A 21105-nucleotide genomic window follows, 5' to 3' on the forward strand; every position below is an offset into this window, starting at 1 on the left:
GGGCTGGTTGGCTGCAAAGCTCCCAGCAGCGGGACCAGCCCCAGCCTCAGCTCTGGAGCTGCCCCTGTTTTAAGGGTAAATATGTTGTTAAGTGTGTCCCACTGGCCATCGCTTCTCATTTTCTGTGCCCAGAGAGCAGGGTGAGGGAGGCAGCACCTCACACACAGGTGGTTTAATGGTTACTCCCCCCCACCAAATCTCCTCTATGGGTTGAAGTGAGTGTGTCCCTTTCCCAGCACAGGCAGCTTCTCGATCAGCTGTTAATAAGGATGAGAAAAGGGGGAGGTTTGGGGGCTTCTGGGTTCAATTATGGCAGTGCCACTTTCAAATTCCTTCAGTTCTGTGTGACGCACATCGGGCACGAGCCGAGCAGCACCAGGAGAGCTGGGCTAAAAATAAACGCGGAGCGTCGCTGCTGTGTTAGTCTCCTGTTGATATTTCTTGGTTTGTTTTATAACATCTTCAAGGCCAGTTGAAGGGAGGGCAGGGGGAGAGAGAGAGAAGTGAATTTTTGTTTTTGAGGCTGGATCAAGAGCCAGCTGGTACCAATCAGTGTCGTTTCACTGAATGGCTACACAGCATTATGTGCACTTTGGTCCTGACTCACACACACATTAAGGCACACTAAATAAATAATATGCAGTTTGTGCTAATTCTTAAAGCATTCTTATATTGATACCAGCTCAAATTATGTTGATTAATTAATTGAATGAACACATTAATTCAGCACTTACCTATCCATGTAAATGAAAGGGACCATGGTGCAACTCGGACTCAGCAGGTACCTGACTGTTGGGACCCCGAAAGAGAGACTGGGGGAATGGGAGGTGATGGTCCAGTGGACCTCCTGTTTAGGACTCGTTGGCTCCATGGAGAGGACTAAATCAGAGAGAAAAGCTTCCAAACAGAGAATTTTGGAAAGAAAGTGCATGCTTTTGAATACATTCAGACATTGCCTTGATCGTCTGGAAGGTGTAAGATCTCTGCAGGTCCCAAGTTACACTTTCCCCAGCCCGTTACCTTGGTTCAGTGTAGAAATCAGTTAAATATTTTGATGGCTGCGTGTGCTGGATAACGCAGCCTGGAATCAGGTCTCGCAAAGCCCCTCACCCGCTCTGCGCTTGGCTTGGCGAGGCCGGTTGGTGCCTCCACAACCTGAGGCTGCCGGCCAAGAGCACGCCTGAGCCAGCGCTGCCCCTCTCCCTCCGCCTGCCCGGGCAGCGGGGCCCTCGGCAGTTTTTCATATGTTTCATTTGTTTCCATATGTTATTCTTCATGCCTGCATGATGGCAACACCAGCGCTGTGCCTGTCTCACCTCCCTGCAAGGTGAGGGCACGGCTGCATCCCCCTGCCGTGACGGGCACAGGGCCAGCATGGTCCCCTGCACTGTCCCTCCCTGGAGGACACCCACCTGCTGCTGAGCCACACGGCCTGGCTCGCTGCGGCCGAGCTGCTGGGAATTAGCTCACACCACTTTTTCTTTTTGTCCTGGAGGCAAGAAGTCATGTCTTCCTCCGAAGGCCAGGGCTGGACACGTCGTCTGCTAATGAATGCAAACCATCAGTGAGCAGTAATGGAAAATCGGGGATGACGTGGCAGGCAGTGGCTTGCTTTCAACACACAAAAAAAAGCTCTTTTAAATTTAAATTTAGCAAGGAATTAAAAGCACATATAGGCGGACTCTATTAGAAAGTGAAATATTTGATCTTGGCTATTAATCTCTTATAAGAATACTTTCATTTCCTTGCCATATGTATCCAGTGATAGACTTTCATAAATGAGATCTCATTAAAATGTACTTTATGTTTCTAGTCAAATCTCTTTTATTATTATGCAAGTCCTAGTTAGGAAAAAAAAAACAATTACAGAAGCAGACTAAGAGGAGTAAATTATTTTAACTCATTTATGTAAGTGAAATACTGCTCCTACTTGAAGGCTGTACGTTGTGCAATACTAAAATGCCTTGGGAAGAGGTTGCTCCATCACATGGTTGCTCCATGCTACCAGCTCTAGGAGAACTTATAGGCAGAGGAAATACAAATAGAGCCTACAAGTGGCTCATGTAGCATGGGGCTGCCATGACTCAAGTCTTGTCAACACCCAGACACAGAGGGGCTGAACACAACCTATATATACCACTTTTGTTAATTATTATTGACCTTTTCAGAGCTGTCTGGAAGGCTACAGGCTCTCTTACAGTGGCTGGGTGAGGTCTGCTTGGAGGGACTGCTTGGACCCCTCAACAGATTGACACAGTCTCTGGGCTATTCTGTTATTAAAAAAAACCAACTTGAACCACAGAAAAAAAAAAAAACCAAAACAAAACACTGAGGGTGTCAGCCCCATTGTCGTCCCTGAGAGGGCTGGGGTCAGAGCAGGGCACTATTGGTGTGACATGGGCATCCAGCCTATATAGTCTTCAATAGAAGAGAGTATATGGTGTGTGGTTTAGTGTATGGCTCCAAGCAGGGCATTGGCTCAGGTAACATCCCCAGAGTCCTGCTGATCAGAATTATTCTGCAATTCTGATTTTACATACACATATATATACACACAGACATACTTTTAATGTATATGTATATTAATATATGCCTCTTACATTTGGCCTGTGTCTTCCTGAAGTCAAATGTGTATTTTATAAATGGTCTATAATTAATGTGAGCTGCTGTTGCTACTGGAACTCTGTGCTGCAGGTGGAGAAGGGTTGATGAGGTTCCCATTTTGCTGGTGAGGCTGGAGGCTCAGCCCCTGGCCCTGCCCTGTGCTCTGCCGGCGGCGGCCGGGCCCCCGACAATGGAGGTCTGCAGGGGCTGGGGCCACAGCCACACAACTGCAGGGCACCTGGTGACCTTGGAGAGCTGCACAGTGTGTTTGGTGGAGGTATTAATTCAGCTGCCCTTTGAGGTGACGGGATCACTGGCAGACTGAAACCAGCACAAAGGACCATGACGGATGTTTCATGGTGAAAAAGAAAAACTGGTTTACATCTTTCTTATAACTTACATTGGCAGATTGGGCACAAATGCCACACCTTATGTATCTGGGCACCCAAACCTACAACCATTCCCTTCTCAGGAGAGAGGATTTTTTAAACTTTATTTTCAGGTGGTTTGTTTGTTGTTTTGTTTTAAATTCAGGTCCATGTCACATCCCTGCTGCATTTCAAACATCTTTTAATTTCTATTCAAGCAGGCTGACAGAGACCCAGCGGGGGCCACAGCATCTGATCTTTCACACTGCTGCAGCAGCTTCGCTTCTGGAGTAACAAAAGCTGTGGATCCAAAGGCTTCCCCAGGATGGGGTAGGTACTGATGCAGAGCAGATGTGTACATTTACATCATGCTTTATGTGAAGGTGGAGAGAAAAGTCCAATTTGGCCTTTTCTAGAAGAGGGTTGTAACTAGAGGCTGGATCAGGCTTAAATTTGCAAAATGCAGTGTATTTCTGGATCATGTTAATACTACTAATAAATTAACCTGATACTCGTTGCTCATGAAATTAGGACCCTGGTGTGAAACCACTGTGATAGTGAGCTGCTCAGAACAACCTGGTGTTTGGCAATTGATGCCAGGCCACTCGGTATCTGAACCTGGTCCCTGCAATGTCCCCCATCTCCAGGTTCAACCCCCTCCTCAGCTGGGCAGGATTAGCAGTTGGTGGCTCAGCTGTGCCCTGTTTCACAGCCCTGCAAGCCAGGGCTTCCAGCCAAGGGCAGCCAGGTGAAGGAGTAAACCATGCTGAAATGCTGATTTGGCACCAGAATAGCCAAGATTGTCTTTCATAAAAGAGTGAAAAATTGCCATCTGTGTCTGGTTTTTAACTATAGTTAAAATGTTATGAATTTTAATTTCATGAATCTCCTCATATAAAATATATATATTATATATAACCTCAAGAATCTCCCGCCTTTTAAAACATTAATAGACAGCAAAAGATTTACAGCTGTTTGCATTTGTGAAGCCTCAGATTACTAACATTTTCTGATTTAAAAAAATAGGCTACAGAATCTTTAGTAACGGATGAAGAAATGTCAAATATCTGAGCACTGAAATGAAATCCCTATTGTCAAGGCAATTAAATACCTCGTTCCTGTTGCACTTGGTTCACTGTGCCTTCCTATTTGCAAACTGCTCTGCAGTTAAGTTTTGTGTCATTACCGTGAATTAACCATCTTCTACACTCCATAAATATTAATTACGATCAAGACAGATTAGGCATGGCAGATGCAAAATAATGTGATGACGCTATCTCAAGTAGACAGCGATACAGTCTTTCAAGCCAGCAGGATGCTGTAGACAGCTCAGACAGACCACGCCGTGATGCATCAGGATTTTTGTGTGCAGCCTCGAAGAGCCTGCAGATTCTAGCTGAAGTCCACAAAGAAAACAAAATGCTTGAGCACCTGGTAGCTTGATGCCTTTTTTCCCTTTGTCTTTGAAGTAGCAGCCAATGACACATTTGGAGATAATTAAAACAAAGGTTGAGCATTTTTAATATGCCATGAGTATTAGCAGCTGGATGAGGAATAAGCCTGCAAAAAAAAAGAAGCATACTTCTTATACCATCTATAAATAAAACCAGGCTTCAGAGCTGAGAGCACTTTTTTTTTTCCTTCCCTCCACAGAAAATCTTTTCTTTGTGCCAGGACTAAAATATTAGCACTGTGTTCCCTCCTCTGTTTAAACAGACCTCATTGCATCTAAGTGCCAAAAAAGTGGAATTCCTGAACAGCAGGTGAAAAGAAAACACAAGATCAAAAGCAGTTCTGGCTGCCAGGAGAACCTGCAGCACTGCTTGGGGGTGCATGAAAAAGTCACGCAGACTCCTGGTGGTGTCAAAGACTTTTGGAAGGTCGTCAAGGAGTTTTTTTCAAGCATCCCACATCAAAAACAGCACTAGGAGACAAACCTGCAATACATCATGAGGATGGTGCTAAAGATACCAATAATCCACTTGTAGGAGAATTTAACTGTTTTTCCCCATTGTATCTATGGAAGCAGCGCCAAGGAATCAGTGCTGAGTGGAGCCTGTGGGTAAGAAAATAAATTTAAGTGCTCATACTGGGTGAACATTAGGCAATGGCTCATTTGGGTCCATAACCTGCTGGGGGGGGGACTGTGGAAGAAATGTGTTTTTCTGAGCTCCTCTGTTCAGTAAAGGCAAAGGACCCATATTTTTCTGTCCTTGTAACCAGCCAGCCCTAACATCAATTCCTATTTCTGCACCCAGGCTGCTTAGTCATAAGCCCATGACTAAGTCCTGTCTCTTTGGGGTGATGTACACTTTGGGGATGCATGGAAGAAACTGCTCCAACTCTCCTCATAGTTAGTGGCCCTCAGAAAACAGAACCAGCCCTTTGTTAATCCCTTCAGCCCCCTCTGCCTACCATTCCTTGACATCTTTAGAAAAGGCTGAGAGAATCTGACCCAAAAGTGGTCATCTGTGTTTGAAAACCAGGACCCAAAAAGCTTGGATGTGTCTCTGGATCCCACGGTGCAGGCAGCAACCTGCGGAGTCCAACCCATCTCCCAGCGCAGCCGCTGGTGGCACCCCCCGTGAGGCTGCAGTTAGCGCTGCAATGCCTGCGAGCCACTGGCCTGACCAACAAAAATGGATTTCCAAAAGGTGTCCCTGAACGTTTCCCCTGTAATTGCTGTGGGTGGGAAACAGAGCCCCAGAACTGACTGCCCGGGCAGCGAATTGCCATCAGCACCAGGAGCACAGATCAGTAGTGCTTGCTCCCATTTTTCCTCCTAAATGTCACCATGCAACAAAGTTCTTTTACATAAAGACTTACATTAGTGGGGTTGAAAAATAATACCAGGTGCACATCTATTCCTAAAGACAGCCTTTTTTTTTTATTATTTTAAAATTCTGCATCTGAAAACACAGTATGACAGAAAGCATTTATATACAACTGCAGTGTTTTTGGTATAATACAGTATTTAATACATCCATTTCTTTTTCTGCAAAAAAATTTGCTTTGTCGGACAAAAAAACCAAACTCCCATTGACAAAGAATACAGCTAAGGCACATTGTTTTCTGCTAAATGAAAGACAAAAGGGTGCAAAACCGGGTAGTGCAATAATTGCTGAAAATCACATTCTACTACAAGAAAAGCATTCTGACTTTGAACTTTGATTACCAGTCAATTTAAGACATTTCAATATCTCATAAAATACTCCTTTAAATAAATAGCAAAATATCTACATCTTTCAGTGTGTTCCATTTGAATTTCCAATTTTTTTTTTTAAACTTTGCTGTATATACATGGTTTTTCTTTTTTCTTATTCAATAGCTTACAAAATATTTCTGTACAGTTTTATGCATATTATGATCTATAACAAAATAGTTATTTCTTAAAACTATATTACCACCAGTCTTTGAAAATGACAGAATAGGAATAACTTATTATGGACTATGTTAGGCAATACAAAAATCCAATCAACCCAAACCAAAACCAAAATGACAAAGTCAGAAAAACCATTTCATTAACTCAAATTAATTCTTTTTTTTTTTTTCTTTTTTTCCCCCAAATCTTGTTTTCTATGTAAATCCTTTTCTGTTGCCTTTGGGTTGTATCCGCATCTGAATACCAAAATAACCTGGGATTTGGGGTTCCTAAAAGCACCGCAGCCTGCCGGGAATATTGGTGCTACTGAGACACAACAGTACTCCGTGGGGAAAAGTATTAAAAAGAAACCCAACAGATACAAGCCTTAGCAGAAGTTCTCCGTTTCTGCTGACCTTTGGATGAAGCTCCAAAATCCATATTTTTTTGGAAATGCATTTATTGATCATATAGCCAGCCTCCTCTGTCTTCTAAATATGCTGTTAGATTCCCAACCAGCACTCAAAATCTGTCCCCAAGTGGTGAAGTTCTTCAGATTTTAAGACCATACCATTAAGAGGCTATACCTTCTCCCAGCTGCCAGCAGCAATGCTACTGTCATGTCAAAATGAGTGAAATTACTCCAGAATTTGTCTTGTGCATCTGAAAGCAGTCTGTCCTGTTATAGTCTGAAGATAAATTAAAAGTTATTAAGTTTGTACTTTGAAGGTAATTAAATCAATCTTCCTTATCTACAGTGAGTTGCAGAAGACAGAGCTCATAATTTCCTAAGGTTTCTATGAACGTCTGAGCTTTCTTTTTGCCCAAAGGGAAGGTCATTTTCTCCCCTTAAAGACTGCATTTGTAAGCAATTTCTATTGTATTTGTGAAGTGTAAGCTGACAGCAACACAACTGAGCTGTAATAGAAATCTCAAGGTGCCTTTTATTCCTTCCACAACAAACAGAAAAAGTGAGCAAGACACAGACAACACGGAACTTCCTAACACAGTTTAAGGCCACATTTAGAAAGGACAAAAGTAAGGCTTTCTTTAAGGGGCAACACACTGGATGCCACAATGGGAACAGACACCGAGCGGTCCAAAGCCGACAGGATTCACCCAAGGAAAATCTGGAACAGCAGCCTAATTTTGGCCAGCAGGTCTGTGCCTTCTTTTGGATGCAAGCAGGAAAATAAAATGAAATGCCATAGACATCCTTCTTCAGAATATTCCCAGCAAACTGAAGGTGCTCCCCTAGCAAAAGATTGCTATCTTCCAGTTGAGGGTGTTAATTACAACAGAACCAAAGACAAGTCATTACAATATACAAATGCAGCGCAATGAACCGCGCCTAGAATTGTCACTCTGTTATCAGAGGCACCTGTACAGTATCTTGCTGTTTATTTGGCAAGGTTACAAGTAATACTTCTAGGTTTTAATGAAGAAGAAAGAGAATTTGCATAGATTGTACATTCAGTTCAAGGAGATTTCTGGTACCTTTTTTTGTTGTTATCAGGTAAACGTGTTTGCAGACACAGTGAGGTAGCAGCTGTGATAGCACCCATGAGCAAAAGAAGGTAACCAAGGCAGAAGCAAAGAGAAGAGAGTGATCTACACGCTACTGTTAGTATTAAGGAACAAAATCAACATGGTACCTGCAGTATTACCTCATGAGAGTTAATCGCTGCCAACACCACACTCAACAGGAGACGGCGTAATGCTGCCATGGTCCTGGGTAACACGGGCTGAAAGATCTTGTTGCCTCAATCTTAAACGCTCTCAGCCTGATTCTTCTTTCCCTTACTGTGGTGGGGAAGGTTTTCAAAGGTCAGGCTTTTCTACTCTACACCTTCAAAGGGAGTTGTTACAAATCAGAGCATTTGCTCACTCTTGAAGAGCCTACAGGAAAAAATGCATGTCCTTACGAACTCTTCCTTGCTGCCTTAACCCTAATTCACATCTGTTTGGCTCCTCTGTTGCGGGTTGCAGCAGCGCCTTCCCTCAGCAGGGGCCCTGCAGCACAGCTCCCTGATCTCAGTAACTCCTGCTGGCCCTCTCAAAGGGCAGTGTCCTGTCCCCTCCTATGCCATGTCGCTCCTGCCCTCTCTGTGGGCATCAGCCCTGAAGCTGTCTCCGCAGAAGCCTGAGGCTTTGGTCTGGAAACACTTACACGATGCATTCAATTGCCCATTAATACCGGTTTAATGTAATGTCCTACAAATCCTTAACAGTATCTTGGAGGCCTTACATGGTTGAAGTAAAAGCACATATGGATCACTATCTTTTCACAACCAGCCTGAAGCAAGGGACAGTGGGAAACGCCACTAGCCACTTTCAACCACGTCAGTCTTATTCTGTTGCTGAAATAACCAAACCTACTATTACATATATTAAATACCCATGCCTGAAAGTCAGGAAAAGATAATTGCTATCACTTTTACCAACTCCTTCACATGTGTTAGCACTGAGCTGACCGAAGGCTGCTCTGAAAAGCAAACATTTTTGATGTGCAGCTAGGGTTTTTGAAGAAGCCTAAGGGATTTGGCTCAGGCAAGTACAAAACTTCCTGCTCAACGGAAAGCGGTGGAGTCGGCCAAGGTTTCATGTGGCCAACTCCTGAAGCTTTGGGATCGGGAAGGCAGTAAGGAGGGTGTGATAGCCAGCGGCAAGCTGGCAGTTCTCTGACAGCTGTGATGAAAGAGAACTAGAGAAATCAACAGAAAGTTGGTCCTCATTGCCTGGCCACAATAAAAATCTGGATCTCGTTTGTTTTTTGTTTTTTTTAATCAGCGAAATCAAAGCTGAGATCTCCCGGTATCAGTGTTTCTCAGCCTTGCTGTGTGGAAGGGGCCTGCTTTGTTGTAAGTTTTGTTGAAGCACGATTGTGTCAAACTTTTGCAAAGTTTCAGAATCTTCTTTACGCTTTGGCCAGGTTTAGAATATCCCAGTTCTGATTCACTGATTTCACTACTCTGTTCACTATGGTCGTAGCTAAGAGTGATGGAGACTTCATTAGTATGGCAATTAGTGCTGTAGGAGATGGGCAGAAGGTGAACACACATTAGTTGGTCCTTCTGAAGGTGCTGCAGGATCACTGTTAATATGCCATTAAACAACTGTACATGCATCGCGCACTGAAGCCAATACCCAGGAAAGTCAATTTGTAACACACGAATGCACATTCCTGCATCTCTGGGCTGTGCAATAACGAAGGCTTAACAACAGAGATACAGATGGACTTCCCTGTGCTAACACCTGCTATCATGAAGGAAGGAATTGTTAAAATTCTTGGCTTGCCGAGAGCACAAAAAAATTAAGACATAATTTCAATTCTAAAAAAAACCTGAATAACAGAAAATGAAAACTACCAAAATTACTGCTCAATGTCCAAATGCCATCAAAGAAAGAGCTGGACAAATCTGAAAATAAATTGTAATTTGAGCTATTTCTATTAGCCTCAAGGCTTAATGTTACCATATAAACAAGTCTGCATAATGCTAACACTGACTTTGGACATAAATCATTAAATCACATACGTAGATGTTCTACATTTTGCCACATTCCCTTCCTGTGCAATGCTGATGGATCACAGAAGCGTTGTGTGGCCATCGCACAGAATGGGCAGGGAATTTAAACGAGCAAAGCATCGCACACAGGACAGATGTGTGCACAGGGAAACACACCCCTCTCCCGTAGAAAGGGATTTTGATCAAAACTGGCTTTCAGTTTGAGTCCCGTTCAACCAGGACCAGCCAGCGTGACTGGAAAATAACACTTGCACATTCAAATGAAGATGCATAACTTTCTTGTTTTATACGAACTGTGCGTCCCTGCTCTGAATTCTCCTTTTCACCAAATGTAAGATCTGTGAAGTTACTCTCTTCTAACAAAACAGAATATTCATCATAGGTTCCATGTGCCATTTCAAACCAGAAAAGCCACTAAGTAGGATGTTGGTCTTAGCAGCGCTACCACAGAATCAGCCTGGAGCAAGTTCTGATCCCTGACACAGAGCCCTCCTTTCCATGGTTTTTCTTCACAACTACAGCACTTTGTAACTCAGACACAGTGTCCTGTATAGAACTTACGGATCTGTGTCTGCAGGTGGTTGTTTAGGTCCAAAACTCGACAGTGTCCCCAGAAGATGTTCCAAACGTGGCAGCTCATCCTTTGATGACTTCAGACACAGACAGTATTTACTCAGAGCACACTGTCTGAAGTCCTTACTCAGCATGAACGCTCTGTGGAAGTTTTGCCTCAGAAAGGACTGCAGGACCAGCCTCTTGAGTTTTCCATCATATGTTTTAACAGCAGCACTGGCATTGCCAGCTTGCTACGAAACTTCTTGGTGTAGATGCTTTCTGTCTTTCAGAAAATAAACTAACAAATGTTGTTTTGAGATATTTTGAACTTAGCACATAATGCAAATAAATACAGCAACCATTTTCTTTCTTTCCCTTTTTGGTACTAAAACAAAATAATTTGTATCTTATTTTTAAATGATAAAAGTGGCACATTTTCTTCTACCCACAGAAGATAGGATTGTCGCCACCTTCTGCTTTGTCTAATTAATAATGAAAACTTATAAACAAAGCACTTAAAAAGATTCCTGTTTAAGAATTAAAAAAGTATCACATTTAAAAACCAAGTTATCTGCATGTGTGTGTGTGGGTGCACCCTTATACATATGCTCATGTACAAGACAGACTGAAGGTTTTGTGTCTACCCCGGTAGTCTTATTGAGAACAATCACTGACTAGGATTGTTAATGAATTTTATTGTGTGCCCTAAATATGGTGTTCTTCATTTAATCTGTAGGGCTTGAACGGTGCAGTTGCCATTGCATCAGTGTGACTAAAGCCCTGGATTTCACAGTGAGGATTGGAGGTCCCCAGAAAATTTGAACTTCATGAAGGAATGTTACATTAAAAACAAGCACTGTTAAAAAACCCCTACTGAGTAAGTAATAACACTGTGTTTCTATTATATAAACCTGTTGGCAACCCTGGTTTTAAACACGCTTGCCTCTAGAGCCAGTTGAAAAGCTGGAACATTTCTCTTGGCTGAAGTATTTCAACCAGCTCTCATTGCTACAACCTTTCCTAAAACTACAGCTCTCGTGACTGTCAAAATCAAGACAAAAAAGAAAGGGAGGTGTGAGGGGAGGAAGGCCTTTTCTTAATAAAGGCATCTTCAGTTAGTAAGATAACATAATCTTCAAGCTGCAAAAGCAGCACCTACTAATTAGTCATTGACTAAAACATAAATAATAAATACCTAAATTCTTCCTTCTATGCATCCATTTTTGTGCCAGATAAACATTTCAATGCTCTGCCTTAATGCCAGCACAGCTGACACCGCAATTTCAAGTCCAAAGCAAACTGCAAGTAGCTTTAAACCAATACTACAGAGAGAGATACTACGAGCCACTGGGATCTGTGTTACGATCATCTCACAACTGTTGTTTAAAAGGGAATTCAACCTTTCTGAGAGGTGCGATGTGATTACAGAATGATTTAAGGGTCTGTTTCCCTTCTGATGTGGATGCTTAACTCTCAGCAGCAAGTTAGTCATACACACAGAAGGGTAAACAGATACCTTACTTTATTACATCAACAGGACTTTTTTCCAAATTAACCCAATAGCTTTTAATAGGCGTTGTAGGTTATGTTGTTAACATGAGATTACCACAGCAACAACAAAGTGCATGCTTTATGCTAATGTAAAATGCATTAGTTGGAGATGATTTTGCCTATACTTAAAAAGTTCTTGGAATGTAAAGGAATTTTTTCCTACTGTAGAAAATGCAGCTTAAAATGATGTAAAAGATGCCTATTTAAAACAGGATGCAGCCTGCTAGAAATTCTGAAGACAGAGAAGGGTACAGTTTGCTGACAGAATAAAGTAAAAGCATTGAGAAACACAGCACTGCTCTCCTTCACGGTCCGCTCGTGGCTTCGGTCAGGAACCCACGTCCCGCACAGCCAGATGCCCTGCACAAGCCTAGAAGGACCCTTCTTCATGAAGAGCTGGCATATCTGAGATCAAGGGAGGGAATTAGTGTTAAGACTTACTAGCTGCTACTCAAATTAGGAAAGAAACGTGTTGTTGCAGACTTAGGTCCCAATTCTACCATTTTACTGGTTCTGTGCAACTCCACTGCCTGAGAAGACACTAAGCTCGGCTCATGAGCAAAATCAGCAAAGGGTGTGAGCAGACAAATCACAACCCACCCCCGAAATACACACTTGCTGTACTGGAAATCTGCAAAAATGCTTAGGTGCTGGTGGGCTTGGAAAAAAAAACCTGCAGATTTGAAAGGGCTGAAATCCAAAATGCTTCTTTATTCTTCAAATAACACTCCCAGACCCTGAACCTGACTGAATGAGACATAAAAGATTAATATAGCAAAACACTGCTTCCGTTTAGAGTTTATAATGAAATTAGTCTAAGAAATCTCTGAAAATAATCTGAAAGTTTCTGCTTTTGCTCATTTTCTCTAACTAGGATAACAACAGACATTAGCTGAGTCCAGAATTTGTTTGTGTTAATAAAAAAAAAAAGAAAGAGTGAGGGTGTATCATAATTACTCCATGTTCTGCGAGGTAATGCGGCCATACAGGCTCCAGCCTGCAGTAACCAACCTCCCCAGGAAATGTAAGTAAAGGGAATTTTGCTGTGATTTATTCATGGTAGCAAAATAATGAAAGCCTATGAAACAGCAGAGGTACAGACAAATTTATTTTTAAAAAACACTTTTGGCAGCTGCTCGTTCACTGCCCTCTCCATGGCTTGCTGCTACTGTTTCAAAACCCACGGAGGGTGTGCGGTGCAGCTGGGAACTGCGGGGCAGCAGAGGCTGTGGGGCCACCAAGGCTGCTCCTGACAGAGCTGATGGAGAGGGCAGTGCCAAAGGCCTTGTCAGAGCTTTTTCTTTTTTTCCTTTTTTTTTTTTTTAAATTAATTATATTGCAATAAGTAACAAAAAAATATAATGTTCCCTTAGGTTTCTGAAATCTGATGCGAGATTCACATATGAGCAAGGTTAAATTCCCTTTTAAAAACCTATGCCGGAGCAGAGCGTACCGGATGCTACCTCAGGCGGCCGTCGGGTTTGACAGGTCCCAGCTCGGATTTGGGGTCGGGGCTGAGGGAGCTCCAGGCTGTCTGGGCACAGCCCTGCATGACCGGGCAGGCGGTGGGTCCTGTGCTGCAGATGTCCACAGCTGACCAGATGCTGCCAACCAGAGAGTCCACCCAGGCTTCCAGCTGGGCGCCCACGAGCCCCGCGTTCCTCTTGGCCTGGTCCATGCGGGCAGCACTGATGGGGATATTCAGGACGGGGTTCAAGCCCTGGAAGCTCTGCTCCATGTATGCGTTCTTTGGAGGCCCACTGTGATACTTCATGGCTTCCTCTGGAAACGCAGAAATAAACCCAAAAGTTAGTGCATTAAAAAAACCCCACAAACCCAACCTTCAGGATCTAAGAGTACAGCAAATGAAAGGCAAACGTTAGTGGTGTCCTACAGTCCATTTCCCCAGCACTGGGGAGACACTGCATCCCGAGGACGACTGGCTGCACTCAGCTCTTCAGCTCCTCATGCCCACCACCACGAGCTCCACTCACCACGATGCTAACCCTGCGAGAGCAGACGAAGCACTGAGGCTAAAAGCAGTGTCATCCTTATTATCATCATGTACAACGGGTGTTCCCAGAGCTGTAGGACACCCAGCAGGACACAGAGCTCTTCGGCACAGCACAACACAGCCTCAAGGGCATCCCAGCTACGAGCTCCTGTCTGTACCTGGAGCCTGATCAACGTGCAGCTCCTCCTCAGGAGAAACCCATTCTGCATTCAGGGAAAGCTAATATTGCCTCTTTCACGGCAGAAGCAGAGAAGCTAATCTTGCCTCTTTCACCGCAGGGAGATGAGCCCCAGGCAGCTGGAGGTCCCCCTGTGGACACCCAGGGATGGCTGTGCTTTGAAACTGGGAAACAGTTCAAGGACACTGGGTACGAGAAGGCTACAGCCCTTGTCAGACCATCGAGTGCTATCGCTGATTTGTCTAGGAAGAAGAGACAAAATCTTCACCTGTTTTTCTTTTGCTAAACTGATGAACCTTGCCTTGCTGTGGAAAAGTCACAGCATTTGTTATCTCAGTCTGCCTCACAAACTGAGTGGTGCCATTCCCGTCACTGAAAGGACACCACCACGGCCTTGGACAGACTGGACCCATAACAAAATACGTGTTGCCCCAGCATCGTTCCTGGAAGTGCTCTGTCCTGCTGGGAAAGTAAAGTATTCTCTAATGACAATTATATTTCCAGCTCTTGTGCCAAATGATGGATCACAATCATTTCCTGATGACACTTTTCTTTGCATTGTGCTTGCTTTCCTTACAGTAACTCTTCAGCCTCGGGAAAATGCAGTACATTGCCCCAGATGTGCAACATTGCAGTAAAAATCATTGTCAGGCTGTGAAAATGCCTTCAAAGACCTTCAGTTGGACACTGAGGGTCAGACTGCTCTTGTCTAAGGCCAACTGACTTCTTAAGGTCTGGGAGCAGACCAAGGTGCTGCTCCTGAAATCAGAATGGGCCCTCCAAAATGTTCACTGCGTGCCTCTTGGGAGTACATTTTCAACCATTTCTTTCTGTTCTCAGCTGACTTCCCCAGCATCCTCGCTCGGGCAGCACAGAGGAGCTGTTGAGCTCTGCCAACGTACACACTGTCTAGAGCACAAAATGGGCCCATTCAGGGCGCTCCAGGCGAGGAAAAGCCACCGCGCTCTGAGAGCGCTCAGAGGCCAGGAATTACACATTCACGGCTACAATTCCTTCCACATGTCCCTGCTGCCTGCGCTGCAGCCTGACACTGAGCCCTTTCTTCCAGGCACAGGACAGTATCTCGGGCCCTGGCAATAAATCAGTACATTTATTTAGAGGGAAAAGGGACATTTACTTGGAGCTTTGCTGTTACATTTACAAAGTCTTTAATGTCAAATACTGTGCAAGTCTGCTACTTCAAATACCCAATTAAATTAGTCCGGCACATCCCCATCCCCATTATACATCACTTCACTCTTCCTGCATTCACCTAACTCCTCTTTTTATTTTAAATGGTAGATATCCACGATAACCTCTAGTCAAAATGAGTTTATTCCATGCACATATGTCAGAAGTGTGCTCTGCCAGAGCACTGAAGATTAAGAAACAGAACAAGTACACATGATTAAATTTCCTCCTTTGGAAGCAATTAAATATGGAAGACTGTTTGTCAACATATTAATTAAATAGGAACATTCTAAGTAAAAATCCCAAAACAAATAAGAGTTGGCATTACTAGCAGGATCATCTGATTGAAACAGGCAATTCAGAGAGCTTGTTGAATTAAAGCCTGTTGTGCATGTGTTTAGTGCATGGAACAAGAGAGACCTTTTTTCAGACAAATAACAGGATGAAATGGAACTTCTCTCTGGCTCAGCCTTACGCTTGTCCCAGGCTCCAGGACGTGGTGGATTATCAGGACTGGAAGGAACAAAACCTACAGATACTGTAGGACCCAGTGCTGGCGATGCAGCAGGAGATCATCTTTTTCTCTTGACCTTTGTTGTTTAAGATCAGTGGGCTGCTTTTGCTAAAATAAGGGTGATAACCTCAGCATGTTCAACAAATTTAAATTTCTCCAGTCTGCTATTGCTGTAATTGTGTTGGAAGTGCTTTCCAGTCTGCACCACCAAGTGACTGCTGTGCTCTGCTCCAGAAGGTGTTAAATGAGACTGAAGATACACTTTTTTGAAAAAAAGACAAATATTATCAGCAGACAGAAAAAGAAAAGACTGCTGAGGACAGCACTGTCAACAAACAACTAGCTTTTCAGTGTGTTAAGGGCTACTGCTGAGCACAGCAAACGTGTGCTCTGCTGTGAGACGCCTGATGAAGCCCTGAGGCAGTGCTGGTAGGGGACTGTCTGGCCCCACAGCAGAACCAACACCCCAAGGTAGGTGTCTGCACGTCCTGTAAAGAAGGAGGTGGGTAACAGCAGCCTGAGCACAGAGCTGTGCACTAACTGATAGGAAACGGTGACGATTCAACCCAGAACCCTCTCCTGGAGCCTCCATGTCTCTGTTAAAAAGTTCACAGGAGAAAGCAGGGAGGATGCTGCTCATCCGAGCTACGGGAGATGTGAGCTATCCCACTGTGCATTACAGGAAAAAAACAGAGAGATAATGACTGCAACTTACTGGGCTGGGACAGGAGAGGGACAGTGTGGATCCCACACCCTGAAATACTGTATAGAAGGAGGCTGGAGCTACTGGGCTGCTGTTAAAGCACTGACTCCTCGGTCCTTGCTCATGAAAAAATAATGGAGAATGTAAGGGTTGCCTCTATGAGATGTGTGTTTAGACATTTAAATCTGTACAGTTAGAGCAACCAATTCAAAATTAGCTGAATTGCAGACATTAAGCCAAATTTTTTTGCCAGCAAACACATCCAAATAGCCCTTTGACTTCAGGAGGACATGTATCAATGGAGAATATATTCCATTGACTCTAAATTACAGTTTTTTAAAAATGAGTTATTTTTGTCCCCCATTTTTGTTTGCTCTTCACTCTGGAAGAGCACTTCATTTCTCAACTGACTTCTCTCAGTATAACTTCTCTGGACTAAATACACAGCCTGTAGTCAGCCGCACAGGCTGGGATTTCAGCATTTTTGTGTGGGTTTGTTCTTCATTTTGCAGAAAAAGCAAATGAGTTTAGACAGAGAGTGGGCTTAGGAATGAAAAATGTGGTTACCTCGGTACACATCAAGGCGCTAGACCTGTGGGTTTTTTTTAAAGCGACACAGAATGTACAGCTTTATTTCTTCACTCGAATTGTGTTGAAACCCTCTGGCAAAGAGGTAATTTTTTATTGACATTTTGTTTGTTTTCTCTTGCAACAAACAAGACAGTGCTGCATTTGCTCATTGTGAAGCTAATCGACTCCTTGTCAACTGGATCTGAACTAAATTTCAAAGCAAATCCCTGTCTTCAGGGTTTTTCTCGGAATAACGATTCCAGGGCAGGTCTCCTTTTCTGCAGCCATGCTCTTCCCTGCTGCTGTTACCGCGTTTATCAAGAACATGTCACGTTACCTCTGGTTAATTTAAAAAAATCACAGCAGTTCTGACACAAGTTGCCACCCACTTTATAATCCGTATAGATGCAATTAGAATTGATTGAGCCACTGCAAACATCCAACAGCAAAACAAAGGTTTCCCAGTATATACTTAATTAAGATGATCTATAAATATGGATTAGGTTAAAAGGCCTTTGAGATGCATGTGTGCAGCGCAGTATGTCTGCAAATGCCATCAAGCCTTTGAAAGAGGTGGTGGCAGTTAGAGGGTGCAGGGACCAAGAGCTGGCGTTCAAGGTTCCCTGTCCTGTTGTGGAGCAGCAGAGATCAGAAGCTCCACATCCAGAGCAAGCGATCATGCTAGGTACCAACATGAAAAGTCTCTCTTAAGGTGAAGAAGGAGAATGCTCTTCTTCACTGCCTTCCTTGGTTGAAGGAAGAAGGGTTTTATTTATTCATTTATTTATTTTCAAGCCAGTGTTTGGTATCAGCTTGAGGTTTGGGGCTTTTTCTGCCCCAGAATTGAATCTGCCCACTGGCTCACAGTAACCTATTTAGCTTTAATGAAAACAGGTATTATACATTAAATGCATGACAACTCGTTATTGTCACTCCAGCTGGGAGATCGCTGTGGAAACTTTGCCATGAATATAAACTCAAATTTAAAAATGAAATTGCTTTGGCTTATTCTCTGCCTCTGTTGGTGCCCCTGGGAGACAGGTGTGATCACACTTGGCATGACGGCTTCACACAGACTTTGCAGAGCACGGAAGGGTGGGGAAGTGGGATGATGGGGATACAGAGCCAACCTTGACTGACTTCACTGTTTTCTTAGGAATTGAAATCTACTTGGTAACTTGGATTATAGTCTGCCAACTGCTGGCTAAATGCTCTGAATTATACCTGTTGTTTGCCTTTCCCTCTGCAGTCCCTGCGTAGGGGACCTGGACATCTGGTCTTGAGTCTCTGAACTGCACTTAAATTCAGGCTGCCTAAAGCAGACAGCAAGAAACCCCCATTCCTGTCTATTATCACTGCTAGTGATCTTCTACCTATCTTCTCCCTGTTTTGTCTCCTCCACATGTTACATTCCCTCTCTGTCTTGGCACAATTTAATCCTGGGGTGTCCTGCTGCTCCTTGGCAGCTCTCCCGCGTCCTTACAGTAAGCACAGAGTACTTGGCTTTAGCACACTCAGCCATATGGGGAGAAACTCAAAATCGCCACTTAGAACAAGTATAAAAGAGAATCTGGCTGTGTGGGATGTAGGGGAAAGGAGACACTGGTGGAGCACGTGAACGTGATTTCTCCAAATGATTTGTCTCATAAATTCACTTAATTTTAATTTCCTTTTCTTTTTTTCTTTCTCCAACCAGGCAAACACCTGAAAGCACTCTTGAGCCAGAAGATCTGCTGAAGGCAGAGCTGATCAGTGACACAACTCACACTAGAGAAAATAGACACAGATTTGGATGACTGGAGGAGGAAGAGGAGCGAGAAAGAATAAATAACATCAGATTCTAGACTTTCCACTGAAATAGCTTTGGGAGCGTCATTTACAGTAGAAACACCCCAAACCTCCCAGCATACTCAGTAATTCCACATAAGAACCGATCTTTCTAACTCTCACAGATCCAGCTTTTGAAAAGGTCAATGAACCCATGTTTTTAAAACAATTTACATTGTGTCAGTTATGCACATCTGGACATAATATCAAAGAAAACACCTGCTTTTGATTTCCCTTTATCGTTTCACTTGCTCTAAGCCAAAATTAATAAATAAATGGGAATGGAAAATGAATAAACTAGCTGCATATGCTGTTTTTATAAAGCATCTTTGCTGGTAGCTGCCCCATGATTAATTTTTTTTATTGTGAATTCTAATCATGATTTTTGAGAGTCATGATACAGGAACGAACATGTTTCGCTGTCGTTATTCAAAAGAGGAGCAAGTGGCTCCCTTCATAAAGCTGGCAAACCAAAAGCAACTTTGCCTTGTTGTGCTCTGTGCTGAAGTGATGTGTAGATAAGTAATGATTCAGGAAAAACAGGGATTGTTGTCGTGTTCGTGCTCTCAAGATACAAGATTTTAGCAGCTGCTGCGCTGCTGCCAGATTTGTGCAAATGCTTTTTAGAACGACACAGACAAATTACACACGAGACCACAGACAGATTTTTATGTATCTAACTACGCGACTCCAGTTTCTACATCTGGAGTATACGAGACAGAGGGGGCCAAATCATTACCAAGTAAATGACATGCAAAGTGGTATGAAATATATCAGTCATTCAAAAAGCTTCTGAAGTAGCAAATTACTTTCCAGGGTAATCTTTCTGACAAAAGCTACAGCTTTTTTCTGTCTTTTTTCTCTCTTCTTTTTGAAGGGGTGAGCGGGAGATCTGGGGGTGAGGGAGGACGGTTGGAAGAACAAAATTTTAAGAAATCCCTGATAAAACATGTTCCCCTCTTCTGCTGACAGTTCCTGGTTAAATCTGATGTATATTTTATTTTCAGTTTTAAGACAATAATACTATTCCTTCATTTTAGAAGATTTTTGGCAGCTTTTGCATTGTTTACAACAGTAACAGAAATGGTTCTTTCAGAAGTACTAATTCTTCTGTCATACTCTCACAATGCCTTTATTTGGCAGAGGAAAATATATTTAAATAATAAAGTGGTGACAAACTGACAGAAGCTGGAAATCAAAGCTAAATGACAATTGCCTGTGTAGAGCACAATAGTGTCACTGAGACAGAAAGCTTTAAAAAACCCAAACAACAGGAATTTGCATTGTAAATATAATTCTAACTACAGTGGAGTGTCACTATCTGCCCCTGTAATTAATTTTCTTCTCTACCTTCATGCCTCAGACATCTGGAGATTATACATCACATCATCAGTAGCAAATCAGTCCTGAGGCTTTTATCCCAGCTAATATTGTTCCCAAGCTTTATATTTCATTCCTATAGTAGATTCTAGTTACCATATGAATGAACAGGGCTCTTTGACAAAAAACTATGAGCCAGATCTTCTCCCCGTGTATCAATGGGCAAGACAGAGTAACTCCATAATTTCAGTGGAATTACTCCAGATTCAGAGTTTGAATGAAAGGGAGCTTTGCCTTTACACCATAAAGTGTGGGCTCACAGTTGAAGAGTGAGACACGCGTAACTCTCCACAGGGCTTTCACTTCGTAGGGAAAAGCAGCAAGGTTGCTAGCTACATGCCACATTTTCCATCCAATTTATGCCTTAACTGTTGAATTAGCAAAAACCATGGAATTCATTAATTTCCAGGAGACGAGTCAGTAACAGCTGTGTTTAGAAGTAGGTTGCCCCAAACTTTAAAAATGTATTTCTTCTACACATGGTGTTTCTTCACAATTTATCATTGCCTATTAGCTAATAACAGCAGCAGGTTGTGGGTGGTTTAGTTTCTGCTTAAGAAATGATGCCACCAAATGTTAGGAGAAGAAATCAGTAAGTTAGCTCTTCTGCTGAGAAATGTGTAGAATCAAGCTCCTGTTGAGCAAGATAAGGGCTGCATTAGCTCTCAGCAGTTGTCTGGTGGTGTTTGCATTACAGAAGCAGCGTGTTATGCTGGAAGGTAAATGCCTGACTTAGTTTATTTGCTGCCTTGTCAGGAAGAA

The 21105-nt window shown here is 43.1% G+C and overlaps 1 protein-coding gene across 1 annotated transcript in view; it reads right to left on the reverse strand.

The window, feature by feature from the left end:
- Positions 1-5840: 5840 nt before the first annotated feature.
- XYLT1 (xylosyltransferase I) overlaps positions 5841-21105 on the reverse strand; it is a 153638-nt gene continuing 138373 nt past the window's right edge. Inside the window, exon 12 of the mRNA XM_014936205.1 lies at positions 5841-13748. Coding sequence (XP_014791691.1) covers positions 13426-13748 — 323 coding nt within the window. The 3' untranslated portion in view covers positions 5841-13425. The remainder of the gene's footprint in view (positions 13749-21105) is intronic.

Source organism: Calidris pugnax, unplaced genomic scaffold (assembly GCF_001431845.1).
Source record: "Calidris pugnax isolate Ruff unplaced genomic scaffold, ASM143184v1 scaffold17, whole genome shotgun sequence".
Classification (NCBI taxonomy): Eukaryota; Metazoa; Chordata; class Aves; order Charadriiformes; family Scolopacidae; genus Calidris; species Calidris pugnax.